Consider the following 19,082-nt stretch of genomic DNA (forward strand, 5'->3'; position numbering starts at 1 on the left):
TCCAGGCACGCCGGCTGCAGAGCTGTGGTGCGCAGGCTTATTGCCCAGCAGCGTGTGAGATCTTCCCACCCCAGGGATCAGACCCATGTCCCCTGCGTTGGCCGGCAGATTCTTTACCACAGGACCACCAGGGAAGTCCTGATTTTACTCTTTTATTATTTTCTTCAAAACCGCAGACAGCCGTGATTATTTCCAGAAGGCTGGGGCAATTCAGCCACTGGATGAACACTTTGGAAATGAGGTCTGGCTTGTTTTCATCTCATCTCTGCTGCTGCTGCTGCTGCTAAGTCGCTTCAGTCGTGTCCGACTCTGTGCGACCCCACAGACGGCAGCCCACCAGGCTCGCCCGTCCCTGGGATTCTTCAGGCAAGAACACTGGAGTGGGTCATCTCATCTCAGAGAACTGCAATTTTTAGGACATATAAGACTGAATCTTGATTAGAAACAAAGAAGGCAAAAATTAACTGAAGGAACGCTTCAGCAAGAATGCAGATGGCGTGTACTAGGTAGGAGCGGTCCTGTTGGCCGAAGGTGGCATTGCAGCTTAGCCCTATTAGTCCTTGTGGTTATTGCTCAGAAGCGATAGGAAGTGAGGTCCAGCCGTCAAGTATAAGGGCCAGTTGGAAAGGGGTGCTGGCAGGATCAAAACTCTGTAAAGTCACTCCTAGGACCTCAGCACCTAGGGACTGGTCACCATCTGAGCCATCTTCTTACTAAATTTTCAGTTTGAACTATTAGTGACTATTTTTCCTACAGAATACATCTCTAATGCAGGGATAAAAGGCAATAGGAAAAGAGGATTCGCTTTGCAGAACTCACTCGACTGCCCATGTGGATGAGGCTATTTCAGGATAGTTGTGTGGGCGCAGCCATTCTTTCTGTGTCTTTCTCTTCTACCTCCTTCTAGGATCCTCCCTGAAAATTCTTCCATCATTTTCCTTCCTTCATCTCTAACCCGCCAAGGGGATGAGTACTCCAGAGTCACACTATACCCAGTTGGTCTCTCAAGCATAAAGATGTGTCCTTGGAAAAAGCCTTGGGCTGGAGGGGCAATAAGGAGGCAGGTGATCAGTTCAGGTGCATGCGGGAAGAGATGAAGACCAAATCTTAGCACCCTCAATTTCTGTTTTTCTGTATCCATTTTTTTTTTTTTTCTGTGTTAAGGACCTTGCTCATACATATGAACCATAGTGAACAGGAACTTCCCCAATGGTCCAGTGGCTAATACTCCAAACTTCCAATGCAGGGGGCCCGGGGTTCCATCCTTGGTCAGGGAACTAGATCTGGAATGCCACAACTAAAGATCTTGCATACAGAAATTAAGACCTGGTGCAGCCAGATAAATAAACATTTAAAACAAAAAACATAGTGCACAGGTCTCTTATTTTGTGAAGACCAAAGCAAACTTAGTATGCACTTAGAATTGTGTGGTCTTGTAAGATTGAACTAATTCAGCTCTCTGCCTCCATTTTACAGGTGGAAACACTGGTTGTGAAATTAAGGCGCATCTGATGGGAAGAGAGGCCTCTGGAACTATGGATGTGAGCATGGTGAGAGCGCCACCCCCCGGGCCACATGAAGACAGGGGACAGCCTGGGCCTTTGTTCCCTAATGTTTTTGCAATATTTTTGTTGGATTACTTGTCTTTTGTGTTCTTAACTGATAGGCCATTTTGGGAACAGTTTTAGGATATAGAAAAATGAGCAGAAGGTACTGAGAGTGCCCTTGTACCTGCCTTCCCTGCTCCCAGTTTCCCCGTTACTGACATCTTGCATTACTTGCGATAATCGCAATCATTTTACAATCAGTGAATCAGTATTGATACAGTTTTAGTAACTAAAATCCATAGTTTACAACAGGGTTCATTCTTGTTGTCCATTCTTTGGGTCAAGACAAATGCCATGTACCCACCATATGGCACTGACAGAATCGTTTCACTGCCCTAAAACTGCTCTGTGCTCCTCCTGTTCGTCTCCCCCTCCTCCAGGCCACCTCCTTATCCTTGAACTTGTGGCAGCCACTAATCTGCTACTGTCTACATTGTTTTACCTTTTTCAGAATGTCATATGCTGCTGCTGCTGCTGCTAAGTCGCTTCAGTCATGTCCAACTCTGTGCGACCCCATAGACGGCAGCCCACCAGCTTCCCCATTCCTGGGGTTCTCCAGGCAAGAACACTGGAGTGGGTTGCCATTTCCTTCTCCAATGCATGAAAGTGAAAAGTGAAAGTGAAGTCGCTCAGTCATGTCCGACTCTTAGCGACCCCATGGACTGCAGCCTTCCAGGCTCCTCCGTCCATGGGATTTTCCAGGCAAGAGTACTGGAGTGGGGCGCCATTGCCTTCTCCCAGAATGTCATATAGTTGGATTCAGAAAAATGGCAACCTTTTCAGATTGGATTCTTTCAATTAGCAATATGTGTTTAAAGTTCCTCTGCGTCTTTTCATGGCTTTGATGCTTGTTTCTTTTTATTGAACACAATACTTTATTGTGTTTTCAGTTCAGTTCAGTTCAGTCGCTCAGTTGTGTCTGACTCTTTGCGACCCCATGAATTGCAGCACGTCAGGCCTCCCTGTCCATCACCAACTCCCGGAGTTCACTTAAACTCACGTCCATTGAGTCGGTGATGCCATCCATTTACTTGCCTTTAAAAACTGTAGTAAAATATGCATAACAAAATTTACCATTTTAACTATATGTGTGTCAATCAGTGGCATTAAGTGTATTCACAATGCTGTGCAACTATTACTACTATTCATTTCTAGAATTTTTCATCATCCCCAACAGAAACTCTGCAGTTGTTAAACAGTAATCTCCATTCTTCCCTTCCCAACCCCTTCCCCAGCCCTTGGTGACCTCTAAAATTCTTTCTCTATAAATTTGCCTAATCTAGATACCTCCCATAAGTAGAATCATATAGTATGTGTCCTTTTGTACCAGGCTTATTCCACTTAGCGTAATGTTTTCAAAGTTTACACATATTGTAGAATGCCATTCCTTTTTCATGGCTGAATAGTATTCCATTGTATGTTGATGCCACATTTTATTTATCCGTATACCTGTTGTTGGACACTTGGGTTGTTTCCACCTTTTAACTATTGAGAATAATGCTGCTCTGGACATTTCTATGCAAGTTTTTGTTCAAACACCTGTTTTCAGTTCTTTTATATAAATACCTTAGACTTGTTGAGTCACATGGTAATTATATGCTTAACTTTTTGAGGAACTGACAAACCATTTTTCACAGGGATTGTATCATTTTATATTCATCCTTGTAATGCACAAAGGTTACAGCTTTTCCAGGTCCCCACCAACATGTTAATGTTCATTTTTTAAATTGTGATATAATTGACATAACATTATTATAGTATCAGGTATAAAACATAATTGTTCACTATTTGTATATATTGCAAAATGATCACCACGGAAATCTAGTTAACATAAGTTACCACATATAGTTGCAATTTTTTTCTTGTGATGCTTACTTTTAAGATTTATTCTCTTAGCATCTTTAAAATATTCAAAATATTATTGTTAACTAAAGTTACAATACTATACATTACATTCCCATTACTTACTTTATAGCTGGAAGTTTGTACTTTTTAACATCCTTCACCCACTATGAAGCCCCTGTCCCCAACCCTACTTCTGGCTATGACCAATTTATTCTCTAGACACGTGAGCTTGTTTTTTTGTGCTTGTTTGGGGTATTGGGAGTTTTTATTTTTAGATTTCTCATATAAGTGAGTTCATATGTTATTTGGCTTTCTCTGTCTGAATTATTTCATTTAGCATAATGCCCTCAAGATTGATTCATATTGTTGCAAATTTTAATTATGTAATATACAAATAATTAATATATATAATGTATATAATTACAGATTCGTGGGGCTGGAAGATCCCCTGGAGGAGGTCATGGCAACCCACTCCAGTATTATTGCCTGGGGAATCCCATGGACAGAGGAGCCTGGCAGGTTATGGTCCATGGGATCACAAAGAGTCAGACATGACTCAAACAACTTAGCATACACTTCTTATTTTGTCAGTTGCCCTTTTCATTTTGTTGATATTTGCTTTACCATGCAGAAGTTTTTTAGTTTGGTGTAGTCCTGCTCTTTTATTTTTGCTTTTGTTGCCATTGCCTTTGGTTTCAAACCCAAAAAATCACCACCAAGACTAATATCAAGGAGCTTACCACTTATGTTTCCTTCTAATTTTATGGTTTCAGGTCTTATGGATATATCTTTCATCCCTTTTGAATTAATTTTTGTGTGTGGTGTAAGATAGCAATCCAGTTTCACTCATTTGCGTTTGACTGTCCTGTTTCCCAACACTGGTTGTTGAAGAGACCACCCTTTCCCCACTGGATATTTTTGACTCCTTTGTCAAAAATTGATTGACCATATATGCATAGATTTATTTCTGGGCTCTCTATTCAGTTCTATTGTGTCTGTTTTTAGGCCAATACCATACTGTTTCCATGACTATACCCTGGTAATACAGTTTGAAATCAGAGAACATGATGTGTCTGACCGTATTCTTTCTTCTCAAAGTTGTTTTGGTTATTTGGGATCTGTTTTTAGGCATCTATGCCAATTTTAGGATTGTCTGTTAAATATCTGTTTAAAATGCCGTTGGAATTCTGATAGGGATTGTCTCGAATCTGTAGATTGCTTTGGAAAGTGTGGACATTTTAGAATATTAATTCTTCCAATCCACTAGCACAGAACGTCTTTCCATTACTTGTTTCTTCTTCGGCTTCTCTCACCAGTGTCTTCCTGTTTTCAGTGTGCTTGTGCATGTGCTTGGTTTTCAGTCGTGTCTGACTCTTTGTGACCCCGTGGACTACAGCCCAGCAGGCTCCTGTCCATGGGATTTTTCAGGCCAGAGTGCTGGCATGGCTGGCCATTTCCTTCTCTGGGGGACCTTCCCAGCCCAGGGATCGAACTCTTGTCTCCCACGTCTCCTGCATTGCAGGCGAATTCTTTACCTGCTGAGCCGTTGGGAAGAAGTCCAGTTCTCCGTGGGTTTCTTTTACCTCCTTAGTTAAATTTATCTGTAGACATTTTATTCTTCTTGAAGCAGTTGTAAGTGGGATTGCTTTCTTAATTTCTCTTTCCAATAGTTCGTTATCAGTGTATAGAAATGCCACAGATATTTGTATATTGATTTGGAATTCTGAGACTTTACTGAATTTGTTTATAATTTCTAGTAATTTTTTAGTGGCGTCTTTAGGGTTTTCTAAATGTAATATCATGTCATCTGCAAATAGGAAGGTTTTACATCTTCCTTTCCAATTTGGATGCTTTTTAATTAATTTTTTTTGTCTAAATGCTCTGGGTAGGACTTCCAACGCTATGTTGAATAAAAGTAGTAAGAGTGGGCATCCTTGTCTTGTTCATGATCTTAGAAGAACGCTTTTAGCTTTCACCGTTGAGTATGATGTTAACGGTGAGCTTATCATATATGGCCTTTATTATGTGAAGTACATTCCCTCTATGTCTACCTTCTTGAGTTTTTTAAATATCAAAAATAAGTGTTGAATTTTATCAAATGCTTTTTCTGCATCTATTGAGGTGATCATATGATCACAGGTAGGTTTTTTTTCCCCCACACTGCACAGCTTGCACAATCTCAGTTCCCTGACCAGTGATCGAATCTGGGCCCTGTGCAGTGTAAGCATGGAATCCTAACTAGCGGATTGCCAGGGGATTCCCAAATAACAGTCTAGTTTTTAATTTTTATTATACCCATTCTAGTAGGTGTGAAATGGTACCTCATTGTGTTTTTGATTTGCATTTCCCATAGACGGTAGCCCACCAGGCTCCCCCGTCCCTGGGATTCTCCAGGCAAGAACACTGGAGTAGGTTGCCATTTCCTTCTCCAGTGCATGAAAGTGAAAAGTGAAAGGGAAGTCTGTCGGTCATGTCTGACTCTTCGCGACCCCATGGACTGCAGCCTACCAGGCTCCTCCATCCATGGGATTTCCCAGGCAAGAGTACTGGAGTGGGGCGCCATTGCCTTCTCCCAATAACTAATATGGCTTCCCAGGTGGCACTAGTGGTAAAGAACCCACCTGCCAATGCAGGTTAGACATGAGAGACATGGGTTTGGTCCCTGGATTGAGAAGGTCCCCTGTAGGAGGGCATGGCAACCCACCCCAGTATTCTTGCCTGGAGAATTGCATAGACCGAGGAGACTGGCAGGCTGCAGTCATTGTGGTCACACAGAATTGGACACATGCATGCAGTAACTAATAATGTTGAGTATTTTTCCATGCACTTATCCCTTTGCATATCTTCTTCAGAGAACTGTCTATCCACTTCTTCTGCCCCTTTCTTTTTTTAGTTTTGTTGGGGTGTGACTGAGGTATAGCGTTCTATAAGTTTAAGGTGTACAGCATAATGAAGGACTTGTAAGCATCATGAGATGATTATCACAATAAGTTCACTGAACATCTATCATCTTGAATAGATACAAAATTAAAGAAATAGAAAAAAATTATTTCTTGTGATGAGAACTTTTAGGATTTACTCTCAACAACTTTCATATATAATGTACAGTAGTGTTAATTATATTAATCACATTATATATCACATTTCTAGTACTTATTTATCTCATAACTGGAAATTTGTGCCTTTTGACCACCTTCATTCAAATTTTCCCTCTCACTGTAATCACAAATCTAATCTCTGTTTCTATGAGGTTGTTTATTTTTTGAAGTATAGTTGGCCTACAATTGTATGGTATATATAGCTGTTAGTTAAAAAGAAAGGAAGGAAAAGAAATGAGGCTTCCTCAATGACCGCCACCCTTCCCTTCCCTCTGCCTCAGACGCCAGCAACTTCTTCACTTGGTGGGGAAGCGCAGCCGTGCCTGCACATGCTCACAGCGGGGGTGCTTCATGGTCAGCCCGTAGATGGGGGTTAGGTCCACTTTCACACCTGCTGGCACGCTGAACTCCAGCCGCTGCAGCAAGATGGCCAGGAAGAGGAAGACCTCCCACCTGGCCATGACCTCCCCTATGCACCGGCGCTTGCCCATGCTGAAGAGTAACACTTTCTCGCTTGCGAACTTATCAATGGCGGTGCCATCAGACGTGAGGAATCTCTCTGGCCGGAACTCAGATGGGTCCCCCCACAGCTTCCTGCAAGATGAACAGAGGAAGTGGAATCTCTGGGTTGGGGAGACACTTCAGGCGAAAGGCCTGGTGGGCGGGACTTCTGTGTTAGATCTGTCTAATAGAGCAATGAATCGAGAGTGGAGAAAGGAGCCAAACTGTTTTCTGATGCTTGTTTCTTTACATAGCTCACTCTAAAATCACCAGCCTTGGAAATAGTGCTTTTTAATAGTAACTTGCTATTTTAAAGAAATCATATTTAACTAAAAGATGTTAAAAGAAGGAACATCTGTCCGTCTCTATCCTACTCAATATGTAAGGGAGACCAATGGTCCATCCTCGTTTATGCTTATGGTTTTGTAGTAATTATCAATGGCATCATTTTTTACTCAGAAGGGCCCTAGTTTGGATGGTAAATTATATGATTCTTCTACTTATAGACTAAAGTGGATTATCCAAAGAAGTCCCTAAGTCATTCACATCAGAATCACCTGAGGTACTCCACCTTACCACCTGATGGAGAATGTTGGGGTACAGAGCGCCATAATCTATAACCAACTTCCTAGTCAATGCACTAACGTTTGAGAAACCTGGACCTACATTTTATCCCTTGGAGCAGGCTACCTAGCCATCGAGGCGCCATTCCTTTGTTGTGCAACCAGTTCCTAGGGGGACAAACAGCTTTCCTGACTGCTGAACATCACACATTTTCCAGTGGGGGATGTGTACTCACGGGTCATGATTGACCTGCCACTGGTTTATGAAGACACAGCGTTCCTTGGGTATGAAGAAGCCATTCAGTGTTGTGTCCCTTGTTGTGCTAAGGAGGGAAGAGGGCTTTGTCAGGTTCAGGGGCTGGAAAATTGAGGTGTGTCTCTGGGAGGGTTTCTTTCTTAACTATTAAGAAAAACTGACATATAATTATTGGTATCTTTTAAAAACTTTTTTTTGGCCCCATGCCTGTGGCATGTGGAACTGTATCTCCCCAACCAGGGATTGAGCCCACATACCCTGCCCAGGAAGGCAGAGTCTTGACCCCTGGATCACTGAGGAAGTCGAAAAATTGACAGATAGCTAATTTACAATGTTGTATTAGTTTCAGATGTACAGCAAAGTGATTCAGTTTATCTGTAAAATTGAATACCCAACTCCTAATTTTATCTGTAAAACTGGATTGCCTTGCTGAAACTAATTGAAACAAATTAGTTTGTTTGTTTCAAAGTTTGCTGAAACTTTGCTGAAACAAATCACATCCAAAACTAATACAACATTGTAAACTGATATACATGAATTCTTTTTCAGATTCTTTTCCATGAAAGGTTATTAGAAGATATTGAATATACCATATAGTATGTCCTTGTTGTTATTATCTATTTTATATATAATACTTGTATATACGTTAATCCCAAACTCCTAATCTCTCTCTCCAGAAGCAGGGGACAAAACATGGCAAAGACTACAGGGGTGGGAGGGCTGAACACGCAGTCCTCACCTGTGGGGGAGGTGAAGGGGACGAAGGAGGAGAGTCGGAAGGTCTCCAGGATGAAGGCCCCCTCCCCCACCTCAGGAGGTTCCTGCGCCTGCCTCCACCCTGCTCCATTAGCCTGCCCACCGTGGTCTCCCCACTGTACACTAGGAGGGAATATCTGGAGCAAAGAAGGGTTGAAACGGTTCTTCCCCTTTCTCAGATCCTGTTCTTCAACAAATGTTTATTAAACTTTTGTCTGTAGCCAACTCTACCCTTGGCCATTCTCCGGAGCTAAATAGCAGGGAGTCTGGGCCAGTCCTGGGGAGTTCCCAGTCTGGCTGAGGAGTTAGGCCTCTTCCTCTGGGAATAACTAGACCAACGTATGGGCTGAAGTAAGTGCTTGCTAACTCTCTTGACATTCTTAACATCCCAGGACCTAATCCTATAGGACAAATGGCTCTAAGTCCTACAAAATATCAGAATGAAGTTAAGCCAGCTGAATGAGCCAAGAAAGGCTTCTAGGGGATGGGAAGTTTGTGTCAGAATCGGGTAAGATAGGATTCTGGTAGCCAGGGAAGAGGGTAGAAGGCATTCCAGCAGGAGCTCCAGCAGAAGCAAAACTGGAAGCTGGCCAGTTCATGTTCGTGAGGGGCGGTTAGGCCAGCCTGGCTGGGCTGAGCATACGAAGGAGGGAAGGTGAGTAGAGGTGAATGAGAGCTGAGGTCAGAGTTTGGTTTTCTGCTGACACCTGGGTCTTTTGACCGTGTTTGGACTGGATGGGGGCAGAGTAGAGGCCAAGGTCTGGGAGGAATCTGGTGTCATGGGCAGGAAGGAGATGCCAAGGTCTGACCAGGGCCAGGGCTGAGAAGCAGGAGGGAAAAGAGGGAAAAGACTTCAGGGGTGTGAGGGCGGAAGGAGCAGGCCTCACCTGTGTGGGATGGTGAAGGGGACGAACGAGGAGTGTCGGAAGGTCTCCAGGATGAAGGCCTCCAAATAGGGCAGCTGGGATCTGTCGGAAAGCCGGGGCCGCCGTGCCCTGCCAATCACTCTGTCTACAAGCACGGAGGACAGACAAGGCTTAGGGGCTGTCTCCCCTGCTCCACAGCACCTGCGTCCCCATTCATACCAGGCATCACCCTACATGGTCCTATGTAAGTTTACAGGTCTGAGAGCCAGTGACCCTCCAGTATCTTCTAGGCAAGGGTGGGCACCACCGCATGCCCAGGACTTAGTAGACACATAACAGCTGTATGTAGATGGGACAGAGGACCTTGGACCCCAAGGCTTCCCTCCACCAGAGGGCTGGGGGACACCACATACCCAGCTCCTCCTGGATCTTTCTCTGTATCTTAGGACTTATCACAAGGTACATAAGGCTCCAGGAGATGGCTGTTGTGATGGTGTCAAACCCTGGACAACACGGGGCACGGTGAGGAAGAAAGGAAGACAAGAATGAGAAGGCAGTATTTACCAAGCACCCACCATGTATTACTAAGCACTGTCTTTCTCTGCTTCCTTCCCCAAAGATCCTCACCTTGACTTTTCCAAGGGCTGAGGCAGAGTCTCCTCTGCACAAACTTGAGTAACTGCTTTTAAGTTTAGCTGCAGGGATTACAAGGGCCCAGGCTTATAGACCCAAGAAGCCTTTATTGTTTAGAAGGGGAAACTGACCCAGAGGAGGAGAGGGACTTGGCTGGGTTTTCACCGGGAGTTGGTGGTACCTCCTAGGCTCAAACTTTGAGCCTGGGCCTGTACCACCTGACTTGTGGTTGATGGGTTATCTGATGGACCCCAGGGCTGGGCAAGGCTATGGGTGAGTAGCAGGCACTGAGGGATGGAGGGGCAAGGGTCTGGCTCCTACCGGCCCCAAAGAGGTCGTTAACAAGGTTGACAGTCTTCTCCTGGGAGATGAGGCGACTGCTGGCTTGGGAGTTATCCTCACTGTGCTTGAACAGGGCGCCTATGATGTCCTGGACGCTGTTCTGAGGGGACATAAGTTTAGGGTCACCCCAGCACTCCTGGGGTGGAAGGCTGGAGCCCCTCATCCCATCCCTTATGGCCCCAGCTGCTGGCCTCTGGGAAGGAAGTTGAGCTCACGCAGCAGCTGGTAGTAGCCCCCTGTGTGTGCTGTCGCTTCAGTCATGTCCAACTCTGTGACCCTATGGACTGCAGCCTGCCAGGCTCCTCTGTCCATGGGATTCTCCAGACAAGAAAACTGGAGTGGGTTGCCATGCCCTCCTCCAGGGAATCTTCCCGACCCAGGGGCTGAGCTCATGTCTCCTGCCTTGGCAGGAGGGTTCTTTATCACTAGCACCACCTGGGAAGCTCAGTAGCAGCCCTAGGTAGGGCTTAAAGTATCATTTCATACTCCATTGACCCTTCCTCTCAATAACTCCAGGTGTCCAATTTCACAGGAGGAGGTTGGTGTGAGTATAGGGAAGCAAAGTGACATGTGAGCTGGGAATTAGCCTCTGTCAGAGTTCAGGTTCCTGTAAAACAAAAGTCTTCTCCTAATAACAGCACTCCGCATTGTGGGCTCTGCCAGGGCCCCATGCATGGGGTTACCTCTCTGGGGCTTTGAGCAGCCCTGAGAAGGCTGCTGTAGGCCCAAGGAAACTGAGGCCAGAGAGGGAGAGAGATTGGCTCCAGGCCACACAGCTGGTCCGAGGTGTCCCAGAGACTTCCTGGGCCTTGGCCACACCCCAGCTGTGTGGGTGCCTTGGTGCTGGGGGAGTGGGGCCACACCCAGACTCCAGGGCGCCCTCATACCGCCTGCACCCTGGGCTCACCTTGTCAAAGTCCTGGTAGTGCTCCTGGACTGTTTTCCGCACGAACTGCAGGAACCTCTGGTTGAAGCTCTTGAACCTTTGCAGACCCGGGTTGGGCAGGTATTTAAGGATGGGGAAGAAGTCCACAGGATTCCCAGAGCTGGCGGATTCCACGAAATCATGGCTGCTCTCCACCACACTGAGCATCTCCTTACTGCTCTGGGGGAAGTGCTGCCCGAAGCACATGGCACCGATGACGTTGGCCACCGATGCCACCACGTGGCCATAGGGGTCGAAGCGCCCAGGCCCTGACATCAGCTCCTGGAACTTGCCCAGGAGGGCCTCAGCCTCCTTGCTCACATGATCCTCCAGGTAGCAGGAGGAGGAGGAAGATGGGTCTGAGGCCACGGAGAAGGTGTTGAGAGCATTCTGGGCCAGGCGTCGCCGGGCAGCCCACACCGGTCCAGAGTCTGGGTTGAAGGTCATGCTCTGGCCGTCAGTGACCAAGGTGAAGCTGTAGAGGTCGGGCCGGCCCTTGAAATCATCGCCCTGCCGCACCAGCGCCTGCCGGATGGTGTCCAGGCCGCTGAGCACCAGCACGGGTGTGCGGCCAATGCGGATCTGCAGCACGTCCCCATAGCGCTGGCTCAGCTGCGACAGGACCACGTGTGGGTTCTTCCCCAAGGTCAGCACGTGCCCGAGCAGGGGCCAGCCCCAGGGCTCTGGTGGACTCTTCAGGCCTTGAGGGACCCGAGGCCGCCAGGTCCTGACCACCCAGAATACCAGGCAGAAGACGGCAGAGGCCAGGAGAAGCTCCATGGCTGAGAAGGGACTGGGGTGGGACAGTGCCATCTGTACCCACTGCAGGGGAAGAGGAAGGAGGGGCGAGATGGAGCCATTCATTCACTTGTTTATTCAGTCAATAAGCACTTGCCCACATTCTGTCCTTGGTTCCCAGCCAGACAGACTGAGCAAGACTGAGCTACATCCACTAAATTACATAGGTCCTGCATCCCAGGACCTCATCCACAGTGCATCACAGAATCTGAGGCCTGGAAAGGAGCCCTGAGATTCCCAACATGTGTCTGAACTCCCAGCCCTGGCCCTCCCCTCTGCCCATCACCTGCTTCCAATTCTGAGGCTGAAGTGATCACTTCAAAATGGGAAAGCACTCTTGCGAACCCCAGTGCAGGGTGTATGCTGGGCCTTGTGCCAAAGGGTGCCTCCTCATACCCTGGGAACAGGGAGCTGCTCTCCTCTTCGCAACACTGATGAGAAGGGCTCATGCAAATGGCTTTTGATGCCCTCTTCCCTAGGCCATTCCTTATTAAGACCCAAAATAGAGGGCAAATCCTCATTCTCTCAGTCTTTTTTTTTTTGGCTGTGCAGCTCATTATGTGGGAATCTCAGTTTCCAGACTAGGGATTGAACTGTGTCCCCTGGAGCAGAAATGGAGAGACCTAACCCCTGGACCACCAGGGAAGTCTCTCACATCTCTCACTGCTTTTAAATATTTATTTATTTGGCTGCTTTGGGTCTTAGTTGCAGTGCGTGGACTTCATTGCTCTGTAGCATGTGGGAGCTTAGCTCCCCGACCAGGGACTGAACCTGCATCTCCTGCATTGCAAGGAGGATTCTTAACCACTGGACCACCAGGGAAATCCTCCCCTCAGTCTTGAAGGCTGAGCTGGGCTGCAGCCAGGCCAGGGCTATCCTCATGCCAGGTGAAGAGCCCTACCCACCTCTCCACTCGTCACACTAAGGGTCCCTAGATAGGCCCAGTCTAAGCTTCTCATTTACAATTGGGGAAACTGAAGTCTGGAACTGGGCAGCAAGAACTAGAACTCAGGCTTCCTACACCTAACCCAGGGTCCCTGCATCCCTCCATCTCCAGTGATTCCCCGGATATATACCGGGGGATCCCAAGGGCTAAGAAAGGGGCCCACGAAATGTACCTGTAGAGGCAAGTGCTGGAGGTCAGCAGGATTGTGGGGGCTGATCCAGAGCTTCTGGCCCCAGCTGAGGGGACTTTTATAAACAGCACCACTATCAGATTGGCCCTGCCGTCCTGGTCACCTGATAGCAAAGTGGCCGAAAAAAGTTGAAAGGATTAGCTCTTGGCCTTGGGCCACAAAACCCAGCTCCACCTACCCCCCAGGGCCCAGAGGCAGCTCTTCCAGCAATAGGTGCTATGTCCCTGGGGAGGAAGATCCAGCTTCTCTCAGGATCCAGTCAGGAGGGAATGCTTCCTTCTCACATGGGCAGGACAGGGTGCTAGGAGTGAAAGCCCTCTGGGCTAGTCCAGATCACTTTCCCATTGTCCCCATGAGGAAGTCCCCTGCCTGGGCACTCCGTCCAGGCTTATCAGCAGGGTAGGATCCTGTAATGCCCCTCCAACAACCTGTGAAACCAAATAAAGAATAGGCATGTTCTGGCCATCACTTCATGGCAAACAGATGGGGAAACAATGGAAACAGGCAGATTTTATTTTCTTGGGCTCTAAAATCACTGCAGATGGTGACTGCAGCCATGAAATTAAAAGACACTTGCTCCTTGGAAGAAAAGCAATGACAAACATAGACAGCATATTCAAAAGCAGAGACATCACTTTGCCAACAAAAGTCAATCTAGTCAAGGCTATGGTTTTTTCCTGTAGTCTTGTATGGATGTGAGAATTGGACTATAAAGAAAACTGAGCACTGAATAACTGATGCTTTTAAACTGTGGTATTGGAGAAGACTCTTGAGAGTCCGTTGGGCAGCAAGGAGATCAAACAAGTCAATCCTAAAGGAAATCAACTCTGAATATTCATTGGAAGACTGATGCTGAAGCTGAAGCTGCAATACTTTGGCCACCTGATGTGAAGAGCCAACTCATTGGAAAAGACCTTGGTACTGGGAAAGACTGAGGGCAGAGGAGAAGGGGATGACAGAGGATGAGATGGTTGGATGGCATCACCGACTCAATGGACATGAGTTTGAGCAAGCTCCGGGGGACGGTGAAGGACAGGGAATCCTGGCAGGCTGCAGTCCGTGGGTTCACAACGCATCTGACATGACTTAGCAACTGAACAACAATGTTCTGGCCACCTCTGAATTCCAGGCTGGGTCCTTAATCTGAAGACAAGAGATGATGAGGATCATATATTCTAAAGGGAGGCTCCCTCAGCCTCCTCCCTCTTGGTGAGAGACGGTAAAAGTGGATGAAGAAAATTCATACTGTGAGCTCTTCTTCACAGCAACTAGCTTGGAATCTTCAAACTGGTGGATTTCATTAAGAAAAGAAAAAAGGAAGACAGGGGCATTTTCTAGAGCAAAGAGACTAAAGAGACACAACTACCAAATGCAGTATGTGAAGCTTGGTTGGACCTTGGATTAAAAAAAAATTTTTTTAAGCTACAAAAGACATTAGGGGAACAACTGAAGACATATGGACAAGGATTGCAGATTAGATGATATTATGGAATTAATGTTAATTTTCTTAGGTACAAGCCTAGTATGATTAGGTGGGAGAATATTTTAGAAAAATTCCTAGGAGATTAACATTCTTAGGAAACGAATATTATAAGGTTTTTTGGGGAGTGGTGTTTGTTGTTTCGTTTTGTTTTTGGCTTGCCACGTGCCTGCCACCAGACTGCCAGGGAAGTTCTCAACACTGTAATGTTTAAGGGATGAAGTGTCAGCATGATTTCTGCAATTTACTTTTAAATGGTTTTCTTCCAAAATATACTACTATCTGTTTATCTCTATAGAGAGGAGAGAGTAGACAGGACAGATGTCAGCTCTCTGAGAAGGTGCGAGATTGTCTATGGTAGGGAAGGGAGCCTTGAGGTGGAGGGCTGTCGCTTGGTAATGAGTCCCTTGGTGGTTCTCTCCTGCCCTAGCTCACAAAGCCAAGCAAAGGAGTTCCAGGATTCTCAAACCTTAAGAGCAGGATACCGTGAGAAGGGAAAGCCTCCGCTGTAAGTGCAGATGGGCAGGAGTGGGATGAGGGGACCTGTGGCCTTTGTGTGTCTATCACTTACTTTATAGCACTCCATGCTTATGGGCCCAGTGTTATTATTATAAGAGCTTTATGTTTGTTAAAAAACATTCCCAGTAATCCCGTGGGGTGGAAATTAATACTATTGTCAGATTACAATGGGGTAAAAGAGGCACAAAGAAGTTATACAATTTTTTTGTAGGCCACATAACTTTCCTGGTGGCTCAGATGGTAAAGAATCTGCCGGCAATGTGGGAGACCTGTGTTGGAGACCCAGGTTTGATCCCTGGGTTGGGAAGATTCTCTGGAGGAGGGCATGGCAACCCATTCTGGTATTCTTGCCTGGAGAATCCCCATGGACAGAGGAGCCTGGCGGGCTACAGTCCATGAGGTCACACAGAATCGGACATGACTGAGTGACTAAACCCAGCACACAGCAGCGCATTAGATCTGGGACTCTAACCTTCAGGAGACTGTGCCCCAGACCACAGCAGGCACCTGCTCGGATCGTGTCCCTGGATCTGGGGGAGACTTGTGGACACGGAGGCTGAGCAGAGCAGCCTGTGATGACAGGGGTAGCGGAGGGCAGCCTGCATAGCCCAAGCAGGGTACCTTACCAGAATGTGAGTCTCCTAAGGGCTGGGTGGACATGCTGAAGGGAGCTGGACTTGAACTGCGTGGATGAGACCTGGCTACAGAGGGGAGGGGACCCCAGCAGTGACAGGCTACAGGGAGTACTTTGTGGGACTCAGCTGAGGGTGAGCAAGAGGTCAGCCAGAGTCCAGCAGCTGTGTTAGGAACTGTTTGATGTGGAGGACACGTTGGGGCTAAAAGGCACTCGATGAAAAGCTGGCAGTGGAATGTCTGCTACACACAAGGGCATTTGGAGCTAAGAGAAGATAAACTGCACTAGCCAAACAGAAAGAGATTGGCTCATCTTCCAGCACCCTCCCTCTTTCCTCTCCCTAGTTGGGGGTCAGGAGGGTGTGAGGTGGGATGATGGGGGGTGGTCGGGACATGGTGGGGCCGGGGATGGGGGAGTGGGGAAAGAAAGTGCAGAAAGAGAGTGTGTCTCTCCCCTTCCCACAACCCAGAAATTTCATGTGAGAAGCATTTTGATTTACTTAGGACTGACTGGACTTTTTGATTCCTAAAAACGAGAAAGCTGTGAGATCAACCTGTGATGATGTCAAAGGGCAAGGCTGGGGGAGTCTGACAAGGGCACAAGGCCTGTTGGAGGATCGTGGCTGAGAGGAAAGGGAAGCTGTTTTATCTTTGTATCTGCATTGGGTTTAGCTCACTGTTATGAAATGACTGAGGTTTGAGGTTAGGGTAGGTTTTGTAGAAATCGACTATTTCTCTCTGTCTCTCTCCTCCTGTCTTTTCCTTCCTCTCTCTCTCTAATGATCTAAAGTCATACTTTATTCAAATTTTCATAGTTTTTCCTAAGGTCCTTTTGTCCCTTCCTGTTCTCAGATCTCATCAAGGAGGATGATACATTACACAGAGTCGTTGTTTTTCTAGGCTTCCCTTGGTTGAGATGTTTTTCAGACATTGTGTTTTCAGGAGAACTGGACAGATATTTGGTAGAATGTCCAGGTATTAGGATTTGTCTGATGCTTTCCTCAAGGTAAGACTGGGGTTATGGACTATTGGTAGGAAGACCACAGGAGAAAAGGGCCGTTTTCATCACATCATATCAACGGTACATACTGTCAACCTGACAGGAGGGTTGATGTTCGTAGTGATCAGCTGACTGAAGCAGAGTTTACCAGATTTCTCCGCGGGAACATCACTCATCCTTGCTCTCCATATTGCGCTGTTTGGAAGGAAGTCACGTGCACAGTGCACATCTAAGGATGGGGGGTTCTGCTCCCCTCCCTGAGGATGGAATCTCTATGTCAATTATTTGGACTTCTCTGGTAGCTCAGGCAGTAAAGAATCTGCCTGCAGTGCAGGAGACCTGGGTTTGATCCCTGGGTTGGGAAGATCCCCTGGAGAAGGACATGGCAACTCACTCCAGTACTCTTGCTTGGAAAGTCCTATGGACAGAGGAGCCTGGCAGGCTACAGTCCATGGGGTCACAAGAGTCGGACATGACTTAGTGACTAAACCACCATCACCGCATAAGAGATGATTTATCTTTTAAGTGATTTCTTAAAACTTGTTATTGAATTACAAGATACAGAAAAGTGCAAATAATCTGTGCAACCCAATGAACATTTTACAGACTTCACAAAAATCATGTAGTCAGTTCTCGGATTAAAACACAGAATGCTAGGAGCACCCTTGAAACCGTTCCCATGTTCCCTCCCCAAGGGGAACAATGACCCCAATTTCTAATGGCATAAATTAGTTGTGTCTGTTTTTGCTTTTCATGAAAATGAAATCATGCTGTGTACTTTTTTGGCATGGAATTTTTACAAAAACTAATAGATTTCATTTTTTGGTTGTTGTTGATTGAGTTTATTGTTATTTTTGTTTGTTTGATTGAGGTATAATTTACCTATAGTTAAGATACAAGGATGATAAGTGAACATTTCAGTGAGGTTTTGATATGGGGTACACTCATGTATCCAATCCAATATATAAAGCAAAATAAAGAATGTTCCCATTACAACAGAAACTTTCCTTGTGCCCCTTTGCAATCAGCTCCCCTCCCTATCCCCACAAGCAACCACTTTATGAATTTTTAAAATCATAGAATAGTTTTACCTTTGTTGAACATTAAAATTTTCGAGATTTATCAAGGTTGTAAGTTAGATTTCACTTTTCATAGCAGTTTTAGGTTTCTGGAAAAGTTGGGTGAGAGAAGAGAGAGCTCCAATATGCCTCCTCCTCCTCTAATCAGTTTCCTCAATTATTAACTTCTTGCCTTAGTGTGATACATTTGTTGCAATTGGTGAATGAATATTAATACAATATTATCAACTAAGTCCAGAGTTTACATTAAGATGCACTCTTCATGTTGTACAATTCCATGAATTGTCTTCATTTTTCAAAACTGTGGTAAAGTATAAAACATAAAATTTATTATTTCAAACGTTTTTAAAGTGTGTGATTGGCAGACTGTGTACTCTGTTTTCTGGCTTCCGTCGCTTATTCCTTTTTAGATGACTCATCCACAGTGTTGGGTGTAATTCTCATTGCTGTGTGGTGTTCTAATATGAATACACATAATGAGTCCTCATATAAATATGCAATGAATGTATCCATATTCAACTGTCGACTGACATTTGGCTTGTTTTCCATATTGGGCTATGATGAGCCCTGCTGTTGTGAACATTCTTGCACGTATTTTTGTAAGAATTTCTGCTGTCTCTGGACCTATGAGTAGAAATGCTAGATGACAGGCTAGGCCAACTCAGGCTAGCGCTAGAGTTCAGGGCTAGGAGATCCTAGCACTGAACAATTTTCTGAAATCGTTGAACCAAATTTATTTCCACTGGCTGTGACTAAGGGTTCAGTTTAATTCTCATGCTCACCACTACTGGATTGCTTTTAATCTTTTTGACTCCAGCCTTTCTGGAGTGTGTGTTGACTACTTCCCTTTTTAAAACCCCTCAAAGTTCCCCATAGATTTCAGGATAAAGACCAGACTCCTTTGCTTGGCACCCAGAGGCTTCAGCGGCAGCTCTTGCTCACCCCCTCTGGCTCTGTTTGCCACCACAGCCTGGCCCCATTGCCATTGTCTTTCTCCATGTGTTGACCCCTTTGACACCTGCACCCCATCCTGCGTTCTCTGGCT

The 19,082-nt window shown here is 46.0% G+C and overlaps 1 protein-coding gene across 1 annotated transcript; it reads right to left on the reverse strand.

Moving 5' to 3' along the window:
* Positions 1–6,486: 6,486 nt before the first annotated feature.
* On the reverse strand, positions 6,487–13,415 carry CYP1A2 (cytochrome P450 family 1 subfamily A member 2). Its single transcript, XM_068991175.1, has 7 exons — positions 13,309–13,415; positions 11,375–12,214; positions 10,447–10,567; positions 9,906–9,995; positions 9,514–9,637; positions 7,851–7,937; positions 6,487–7,144 (listed from the first exon to the last, which is right to left on the reverse strand). The coding sequence occupies exons 2-7, from the start codon at positions 12,203–12,205 to the stop codon at positions 6,847–6,849; spliced, it is 1,551 nt and encodes a 516-aa protein (XP_068847276.1). The 5' UTR covers positions 12,206–12,214; positions 13,309–13,415; the 3' UTR covers positions 6,487–6,846.
* Between the last annotated feature and the right edge of the window lie 5,667 nt (positions 13,416–19,082).

The sequence above is a fragment of the Capricornis sumatraensis genome, chromosome 19 (genome assembly GCF_032405125.1).
Source record: "Capricornis sumatraensis isolate serow.1 chromosome 19, serow.2, whole genome shotgun sequence".
Taxonomy (NCBI): Eukaryota; Metazoa; Chordata; class Mammalia; order Artiodactyla; family Bovidae; genus Capricornis; species Capricornis sumatraensis.